The 10,401-nt window shown below is 36.8% G+C and overlaps 1 protein-coding gene across 1 annotated transcript; it reads left to right on the top strand.

Annotated features, from left to right (window-relative positions):
• LOC109715577 (elongation factor 1-gamma 2) lies at positions 7,110-10,248 on the top strand. Its single transcript, XM_020240672.1, has 8 exons — positions 7,110-7,211; positions 7,299-7,341; positions 8,196-8,345; positions 8,434-8,494; positions 8,582-8,634; positions 8,761-8,862; positions 8,950-9,451; positions 9,574-10,248. The coding sequence occupies exons 2-8, from the start codon at positions 7,333-7,335 to the stop codon at positions 9,951-9,953; spliced, it is 1,257 nt and encodes a 418-aa protein (XP_020096261.1). The 5' UTR covers positions 7,110-7,211; positions 7,299-7,332; the 3' UTR covers positions 9,954-10,248.

The raw sequence follows: 10,401 nt of genomic DNA, 5'->3' as shown, positions 1-10,401 counted from the left end.
AAAAATATCTTTTCGAAAATTTTAAATTTATTTTAGAATTATCAAAATATCTTTACAAAGGCAGATACAATTCTAAAAGCATAAAAAATATTTTTAAAAATTTTTTAAATAAAAAATTACTTTGATTCTTCAAGAGTAAATAAGATTTTTTTAAAATTTTGAAGTTTTTAAATTTTCAAAATTTAAATAAGATATATTAAAATTATCTCTATCACAAATACGGTAAATTGTAGGTATGGTTCTTAAACTATGAGACAAGATAACACTTTAATTTTTAAATTCTTTTTATTTCAATTTTTGACTCGAATTTTAAGTTATTGCGATTAAATTCTATAACCTAATTGGTAACTCAACACTGATGCATATTTAATGTAAACAAATTGTTTTGTCTTAATTTTTGGTGCATCGCCAATTACAAATAGTATTAATATTTAGTTAACAAAACTAGGTTAAAGGACTTAATATTTCTTTATATCCTTTCACCACAACTTTATTTTGGGGTTATTTAGTTGCAATTGTATAGTAGTTGTAACTAAATGTAAATTCAGATCTGCAGTTTTGTTTCATACATTTGAATCCGATCGCTGCAGTTGGAATTGTGTGATGAGATTCAAATATAGCAGTTCGAACTACACCTAAATTGGCCACAGTTCTAACTGCAATAATTAGAGAAAGTAATATTAAATAAAGATAAACTTACCATTCTAATAATCTTACGAAATAGAAAATAAATTTCTTTTGTACAAGAGATAATCACACAATCCCATATGCAAAATAATGAAATTCAGTAAATACACTTCTCAACTGCACTTGCTACTACATTCAATTAAAAAAATGTATGTAATTATAATTGTTATATTTATAACTACAGGTATTTTAAATTATGTTGTATTTATAATTACATACAATTAAACAGCTCCTTTATCTAACGTTAGATGACTCATAACAGCAATTGGGGCAAAAATTTGGTGGGCACCGTCCTTAGATAATGACGAGTGCCACGCGCTGTGCGGGCGCCCATCGCAACCCTCGAAAACGAAAATAAAAAAAATTGTGAGCTTCGATTTTTTAGAGAGAGAGAGAGAGAGAGAAGTAGGTGACGGTGACGATGGGTCCCCGCGTAGCACGCGGCGCCCATCGGCTCCGTTGTTCGGGGGAGGATACCCACAAAATTTTTGTCCTAGCAAAAGCGCCCTTCCTGAGAAGCATTAAATGAAAAAGCGTCTTGGATCCCTTTCTCTATCGTCCACCACGACTTTTTCATAACATCAGAAAAATAAAGTACTAAAGCAGCATCAAATAAGCATAGCAATGTACTGGTACATCGCATTTTCAAACTAGACCTAAATCGCGAACTATGAACATGCTGAGACGCCGAAAGTGAAGGCCCAATTTTTTACGGTCAGGCCGAGATGGGCTGTTTTAACTGCGCGAGTGCGACTCGAAGCTCTATGTTCGATCCGGTCCGACCCAGTCGCGTCTCAGTTCATCACTCATCTCACACTTTGCGCGCGTTGAATATTATTCTTTTTTGGAAGATTTTCTCTGTTTTTTTGGTTTTTTGTATATTTTAGGTAATGGGCTATCAAATGTTGGAAAGAGGTGGGCTTTTTAGATCTCTCTTCGAAGGCCTTCTTTTTTTATTTCATTTTTTAGTTTTTAGCCTATTTTGGGACATGTTATTTTTTGAATTTGTAAATTATACTATAGGACCGTAATTTACTCTAATTTTTATGAGTTTGATATTTATAAATTGCTGACGTAGAAATAATATAACATATTTATTGTTGTCGTATTATCAATCACAATACTTCTATTGCAGCTCTACTTCAAATCTAGTAACTAAATTAGACCGTGAGATTTAATTACAACGGTTTAAAATATTTGAATAAAAATTATAGTGCATTAAAATTTGGGGACTAAAGTATCATAGTTGTATAGTTGGAGGGCCAAAAGTATAATTTACTCATTTTTAATTGTTTTCCTCCTTTAATTCTACAGCATTTACGTGTCGCGGATTCCCGAGGAGACCGTCTCCCGCGCATCCACATTTATTATTTTTTTCAATGTTGTTTTTTTTTTTTTTCAAATTTTATTTTTCCAACAATAATAATAATAATAATAAAGCAAATGCATTTATGAAGGACAGGTGCAGTGAGAGCTCACGCGAAACCCTTCAATATATCGGTTGTATATCCCCAGTTATCCGGAGTCCTGAAAACTAATCCGTACACCCGGTCCACGTAATCGGTGTACAAACTAACTACAATTCTAACTTGCAAAAATAAATAAATAAACTATTTTTATATTATATTTTTTTTATCGTATAGAATACAATTTGTTTTAGTCTATGAATAAAAAATTACGGAACAAAGTGTTAAATTAAAAAAAAAATAGTGTTATTATAGTATGAACAGTTTGAATTAGCTATAGAACAAATCGTTGTCTCTCGAACCTCCGCGACAAATTTTTTAATTACTTTTTAGAGTAAACTTCAAATACCGTCCCGTGGTTTTATACTTTCTCATTTTAGTGCAATGTGGTTTAAAGTGTATCAAGTTAGTGTCCTGTGATTTTATTTTTATCTTTTCGTCGGCTTTTTCATTAATATTTCATTAAATTATATATAAAAAAACTTCAGATATTCCACCAAAATTTATAGCATATTCATTTTAGTACTCTTTAGTTTTAATTTTGTCACTGATTTAACGAAAAAAATTACTAAAATTAATAATAAAAAAAATAAAATCATATGGTATTAAATTAACATATTTTAAATTACAGAATACTAAAATAAAAAAATATAAAATTACAGAATCGTATTTGAAATTTTTTTTTTAATTTAATAGTGTAAGACAATTATTGATGCACATGTAGTCGAACTGAGAAGAGGACGAGAAAGGAGCTAGTCCGGTGAACGGGCTGACGTGGTGCACGTGGTGCAAGAGAGGTTTGTCTGTGGGGTCCACACGTCATAAAATAGCAGTTAAATGTAGATAGAGAGAGAGAAAGATAATAAAAGAATCACACACGTGCCGTGTGGCCACACGCGTGCGGTCTCCCGCCCCACGACACGGCACCGCTGCGCTCCACGTGGGGGGGCCTCAGACAACAGGCGAAGCCCCCTCACCCTACTCTCTCACCTCCACTGTTTCTCTTTCTTTCTCTCTCTAACATTAACACATACGACATCGACATACCCCTCTCTCTCTCTCCTCTCGTCGCTCCTCGGCGCGACACGTACTCGGCTACCTCCTTTACTGCAACACCGTCCATGTCTCCTCCCAAATTATTATTGCGTGAACTATCTATTCTTATTTTTCTTTACAAAATTATATTCTAAATTTTAAATTAATACGGTTTATATATTGAAAAACTATTAGTATAAAATAATTTATAAATCTTTTTAATCATGCTAAGACGCACCAATTTATAAACCGTATTAAGCACTTAATATGAAAACACCAAAGAAATATAGTAGACAATCATAAATTTTTATCTCAATATTATATTTACTAATATTTTTATTTTTACCCAACTTAATTTTTAACATGACTAAACTTATATTATTCGAAAGTGTCGCTAGACTGGGAGGAAGCCTACTACATAGCAGCTACACTCTACTATTTATAACCAGCCAATCACTTTTTTTTTAAAAAAAATATAATAAAAATAATTTTTTTATGAATTATAATGGAACGGGTAAAATCTAAAATATATTTGATTAGTTTGAGATACTGTATTGGTAATATAACTGTTGTATTCTTTTTTTTCTTTTTTTGTTAAGGTGGGACTTGTTAGTGTAGAGGCGCCGGTCCACACAAAATCTGTGTTTGTACTCTTTCTTCGAGGAGACAAGGGCAAAAGAGTCAAACAAAAAAGAGAAGGGGAGAAAAGAGGGAGAAAGAAAATGATGGCAGGCGCCGCTGGTCAGACCGTACGGCCGGTGTGGAGAAGAGAGAGAGAGAGCGAGAGAGAGAGAGAGAGAGAGAGAGAGAGAGAGAGAGGTATGCGGTAGGGCTGACGTCAGTCGCGTGAGAAAAAGCGGAGTCACATGAGCAGCTGCCTCCTGCCTGCGACGCGTCAAATCGTGCGGCGGCTCCCCCCTCCCTGCCTGCAGTCCTGCAGCCCCGACCTGTGAATGATTCTCCTCCAATATTGCCACCTCCCGCCTTATTTTTTTTTCACTATACATTCACAGCATCGTCATATTCATGTTCATATCCGTCCATAATAACAATAATAATAATAATAATTCTTAGATTCTTTAAGGCTTCGTTTGTTCATCGCGTGTATGTGAGAATGGGTTCGAGAGGAGCGTGCAGTGTAGGAGGGGGAGGGGGAGGGGGAATGGGGGAGGTGCATTACAGGGGGGTTCGGAAGAGGCCGTGGGGGAGGTACGCGGCGGAGATCCGGGACCCGTGGAAGAAGACGCGGGTGTGGCTCGGCACCTTCGACACGCCCGAGGAGGCCGCGCTCGCCTACGACCACGCCGCCCGCTCCCTCCGCGGCGACAAGGCCAAGACCAACTTCCCTCGCTCCCCTCCCCCTCCCTCTCCTCCGCCGCCGCCGCCGCGCCTCCTCCTCCTCCTCTCGCCTCGATCTCAACCTCCCCTATCCCTTCTCCGTGGTGGTGGGCCCCCTCCCCCTCGTCCTCTCCGCGTCCACCGCTCTCGGCGCTCGACGGTATGAATATTATCAGTATATCTCTCTAATAATTTGTTTGCGAACAAATGCTAGAATGAATAATTATATTATCGATAAAGTGTTACGACTTTTCCGATATTCCTAATATTTTATACTTTGGAGAGAACGGATTTTAATATTTTTTATTAATAGGTACAGCGTATCTGGGGCGGATCGGGCGCGCGACATGAAGCTGCAGCTGCGGTACGGTGACGGTGGGGAAGGGCTGCCGTTCGACCTCCAACGAGCGCCGCCGCCTGCGTCGTGCCGCTGTGTTGCGATAAGTGCTATGGCCGGCAGCTTTTTTTTTTTTTTTTCTTTTGTTTTTTTGTTGGCTGCTGCTGCTGCTGCGCGCAGTAGGTTAGATGGTATGGGGAGAGAACGGAGGAATCGTTTAGAGGTGGGAAATTAAAATGATCCGACTGTTACATAGTATTTCCAGGTAAGGTTTTTTTTTTTTTTTTTTTTTTTTTGAGTGTATTATAATTTTGTTTAAAATGATTAGATGATTAGATGCATGGATGGGTTACAGTAGTCGGTCATTGACTTGATGTTGCCGGAAATTTCGGGTTCGTGTTTCTATTTAGAAAGTTTTTTTTTATCACATAAAATTTTTAAGCATTCCATGCATCAAATATCTCAATATTATACACAATTATGTTCTTAAAACATGATTTTTATATGTAATAATTATTTTGTTTTTTATTTAACGTTTTTTTTTATCTTGTTTGGCATAATAATATGATTATTTTGAGATAAATTTAATGTATTATAATTGTTTAAAAAATTTATTTTTTTTCCTCTTTAGTTTAACGTGCATGTTTTACTATTTATTATTGTGGCATGTAGGGAAAAAAGACTCTACTGAGAACTTCCAAATGTGTGTGAACCTTGGGATTGTAATATGTGAACTTTTTGATTCGTATTAACTTAAGGTCATTTAATTTGTAAAATGATACCCACCTATTTTTATTTTTGTAATGTTAAGCCTTTTTTAACCCACTGTTGCTCTTCTTTTTTTTTTCTCATTTTTCTAAATACGCTTCTTCATATGACGTTTCACTTTTGCCCCCACATCGCCCGTGTGTATATATATACATTACAAGTCGAGCTGAAATATTTTCGAATATACGCCTTATGTCGCGCACATACAAACAGACTATTTACGTGAGTCATTTTGCGTATGACACGTCAGCCGTCGTCGCAATCTATAACTCTATACTTTATTTATTTATACATAAATTTTTATGACTAAATCCACATGGATTTGAGGGTAGTGAGACTTACTATTACTTTTAATTTTTTTATTCTTTTTTGATTTAGTAAAACTATTTTCTCTCTCACAACGACTTTTTTCAAACCTCTTTCTCTCTTCTTTTTTTTTTCCTCCATCTCTTTTTTTTTTTTTATCTCCTGAACCAACAAATTAAGGTGTTTCTCTCTCTTCCCTTACACTTTTTACAGAGCAGTTATGAATTTCTCAATGTATGATTTTAAGTTTTTCTTTTTCTCTCCCTTTTTTTGTCGCTCCCCGCTCGGAGTCCTCCGGCCCCTATTCACAGCTACTCATGCGTCCTTCACAATGACGACTCGCGGTGCCATCACCGGCTGTCATATTCTCAACAATTATGAAGTATCTATATTTCAATTATCTGCATATCGCGTCGCGTAGGATATTTCACTAGCATGGCATGATAGGTGCTCGATCGACTTTATCGACAGGGTAAATGTGTATAATTAATTCCTAACTACACTGGCCTTGCAAATTGGTTCTTGCCATTTTGATTTAAACACTTTTCTTTACTGTTCTTTCGTATGCACGAGAACAAATTATAGAATCCACTATTGCTGAGCCCCACCACACAATAACAAGCCGAAATTTATACATAAGATGGGCCCCCAGTTATACTATTCTAAATTTTCAATTTTAACAACTACACTCTCTCGTACATTATCAAATAGTTTAATTGACCTGTTTTTTTTTTAAAAAAAATTTTACTGATTGAAGAAACGTTGATAACATGTCTAAAGAATTATCTTATAAAGCTTTTAAAGTACAAAAAGAAATTGATCTTTTCTATATATATTGGGTTGAAGAATTAGAGAAAATTCATCTTTTGATTTTAGGTTAATTTTTTCAAGTGTTAGAATAGAAAGGTACGCATGTACAATACGCACTGAGAATGAGTGTTCGTTGGTTTATCGAACTATTCAATCAAAGAGGACTAGTTGTTAAAAGTTTAAGTTTAAAGGGGCTATTTGCCAATTATTTACAGTTTAGGAGGTGTTTGTAATTTACAACGCATCCATAGTACTGTACACTGATCAAAATCAATCAGGACCGTCAATACCAAGTAATGCGATAACGAACGGTGGATCGGACTCTCCTGCGAGACCCATGCGCCCTAGAGAATTCGATAAAGAGCGCCTCTTACACTAGGGCTTATCTCTCTCTCTCTCTCTCTCTCTCTCGCTCTCTTCTAGGGTTTGTTGCGAGCGCCGCCGCGCCCTTCCTCTCTCTTCGAGTAATCTCCATCCTAAGCCTTCGATCTCTTAGGGTTTCTAGTCCTTATAAGTTATTGAACTCTTTGTTTCTCTTGTGGTTTGTGCAGATCGAAGACCGAGGAGAAACGCGCGATCGATTCCATGGCTTTGGTGAGTTTTTAAGTTGCTAAATGCTTGAATTAGACCATTATTTTGTACATTTAGTAATTTTGTTGTTCAATGCAATTTGTCGAGTTACAGGTCAGATCTTGGAGTGTTATGATTTCTCTATGGTAGTTGCTAATTTGGGGAATGAAAAATTTCATTTTTTTAAGGCAGGAAATAGCTAGATGAAGCATTTGTAGATTGCGTTTTCTTATAGCTGTATCATGATTAATTTAAGTACTTCAATTATGTTGATATGTATGAGTAAATTTGTTCGTACCCTCATGTGTTGTTGGTCAGGTCAATATACTAATAAACCAATTAAAAAACAAATTATGGTTAGTATTCATGATTTTCATAACATGGAAAATGCAAAATACCTATGATTTCCAAATTTAGGATTAAATTGAAACACAATTAGTGATATTTTGTTTGTATGAAAGCTGTAGAATTTCCTATTATGTAGCAGTTGTTTGGACCAAATTTGGCCTTTATTTACTATTGATTGATCAGTCTAGACTCTTAGACTTGATTGGGGTAAACTTTTCCATTCATCTTAATCTATTTATGGCTTACATTTTCCTATTATTTAATTTGGTTAATTGGATCTGAAATCCCAACCCAGGCATTTTGTGATGTAAATTCATCAAGTCTCAATCGATTTTATATTAATTTGTAGTTTTTTACCTCTGAGGATTCTAAAGACAAGTAATCCAGTGCAAATTAGTTGCCATTCCTTCAAGAAATCTACACCCTGCAATGCCTAAATGGCGTATTCTCATGTTTTTTTGTGATTGATTGTGGTTGTTTATCTTCTCTTATATTGGAATTAAATTGTTAACTGCTAATGTATTTCATAGGTCTTGCATGCTGGAAGCGGAAATAAAAATGCCTTAAAGGCACTTATTGCGGCGGAGTACAGTGGTGTTCAGGTTGAGCTGGTGAAGAATTTTGAAATGGGTGTTTCCAATAAAACTCCCGAGTTTCTTAAGATGAACCCCCTTGGGAAGGTGCACAAGATTTATCAAACAAAGAACTTCATAATTGTTTGTTGCATGTACTTCCTCATATTGACTTCCGAGATTAATGTTATTGTAGATTCCTGTACTGGAAACACCTGATGGTCCCATTTTTGAGAGTAATGCAATTGCTCGTTATGGTATGCGCTATTCTTTTCTGGAAATTTTTTGATACAGAGATGTTTGATTTGATGCTAGTTTCTTACTTTCTATCTTACCTGTTGCAGTTACGCGCTTGAAGGCTGACAACCCTCTTTATGGTTCTTCACTCATAGAATATGTAATTACTCTTTGTTGCTATTAAGATATTTATGTTTTTTTTTTTTTCACTCAGAGACCTAGTTTTCTGTTATGCATTTTAAGCTTATCACTTTTCTTGTCATTATGATGGGTCACATGATTTCAGGCCCGCATCGAGCAATGGATGGACTTTGCATCATCGGAGATCGATCCAAATATTGGCAGATGGCTGTATCCAAGACTTGGATTCGTTCCGCATATTCCTTTGGTAAGTTCCAAACTGAATATCCTATTATCATATTTTGTTTATATGATGTTTCTGTAGAGTATATACTGAAGAACTTCTTCTTAATAGAGTGAGGAGCTTGCCATATCTGGTCTTAAGAGGGCCCTAGGTGCTCTGAATACTCATCTCGCTGCGAACACTTACCTTGTTGGGCATTCCGTGACTTTGGCTGATATTGTGATGACGTGCAACTTATACTACGGTATTGTTCGCATTTTGACCAAGAGTTTTACTTCGGAATTCCCTCATGTAGAGAGGTACTTTTGGACAATGGTCAATCAACCAAATTTCGTTAAGGTGATGGGTGAGGTAAAGCAGGTTGACTCCGTTCCTTCCATCCCATCACAAAAGAAGCCGGCCGAGCCTGCTAAACCAAAGGAGGCTAAGAAAGAACCCAAGAAAGAGCCCGCAAAGCCTAAAGTAGAGGCGGCGGCCGAGGAAGAAGAGGAGGCGCCCAAGCCCAAGCCAAAAAATCCTCTTGATTTGCTGCCTCCCAGCAAGATGATATTAGATGAGTGGAAGAGGCTGTATTCCAACACAAAAACCAACTTCCGGGAGGTTGCCATCAAAGGTACTTCGTGTTCATTTGGTCCATCAGTCCACTGATGATAATTACAATTTTCCAATTATTCACTTATAGATTTCAAGTTAATTAATGACTATAATCTATTTACTGGTTTGAAATCTTTCCAGGATTTTGGGATATGTATGACCCAGAAGGTTATTCTCTGTGGTTCTGTGACTACAAGTACAACGATGAGAACACGGTCTCGTTTGTCACACTGAACAAGGTTGGTGGTTTCCTTCAAAGGATGGATTTGGCCCGCAAGTATGCATTCGGAAAGATGCTGGTGATCGGCTCTGAGCCGCCCTTCAAGGTGAAGGGGCTGTGGCTCTTCCGGGGTCAGGACATCCCAAAGTTTGTGCTCGATGAGGTCTACGACATGGAGCTCTACGACTGGAGGAAGGTCGACATCAACGACGAGGAACAAAAGGAGCGGGTCAGTCAAATGATCGAGGACCACGAGCCCTTCGAGGGCGAGGCCTTGTTGGACGCCAAGTGCTTCAAGTAAAACCCAATCTTTTGATTCGCACCTATAACCAATTGAATCTTTATGATTATGCTGGGGCTTGTATCACTTCAGTCTGATTATAGCTCCAGCAACTGGTTTTAGGGTTTCATTTTTTCTGTCATGTTTACATGCATCGGTTGCCCGAAGTTTTGTGAATCGAAAACATTGCTGTCTTGGTACTGTACTCTTGTTTTCCTAGTTGTTTGTGTGATGAATTTGTTTATTTTGGAATTGTACGAGGACTAATTGTTATGGATCTACATGTTGGGCTAAAATAGATTGATGTTTTTGTTAAGAGTTCCTTTTCTTAATGCTCTTACATTACAACCTGAATGAGTTTGATTTTTGTCTGTTGTAAGTTTCTCGCAGCTGTGATTTTTCAAGACTAAATGTTACACTATACCTGCATTTTTTTAAAATTTTTTTAGCAGATGTATTTGTTTGCCTC

This window comes from Ananas comosus, linkage group 9, assembly GCF_001540865.1.
Source record: "Ananas comosus cultivar F153 linkage group 9, ASM154086v1, whole genome shotgun sequence".
NCBI lineage: Eukaryota > Viridiplantae > Streptophyta > Magnoliopsida > Poales > Bromeliaceae > Ananas > Ananas comosus.
The sequence above is the reverse complement of the archived record's forward strand: the minus strand, read 5'-3'. Positions and strand labels throughout refer to the sequence as shown.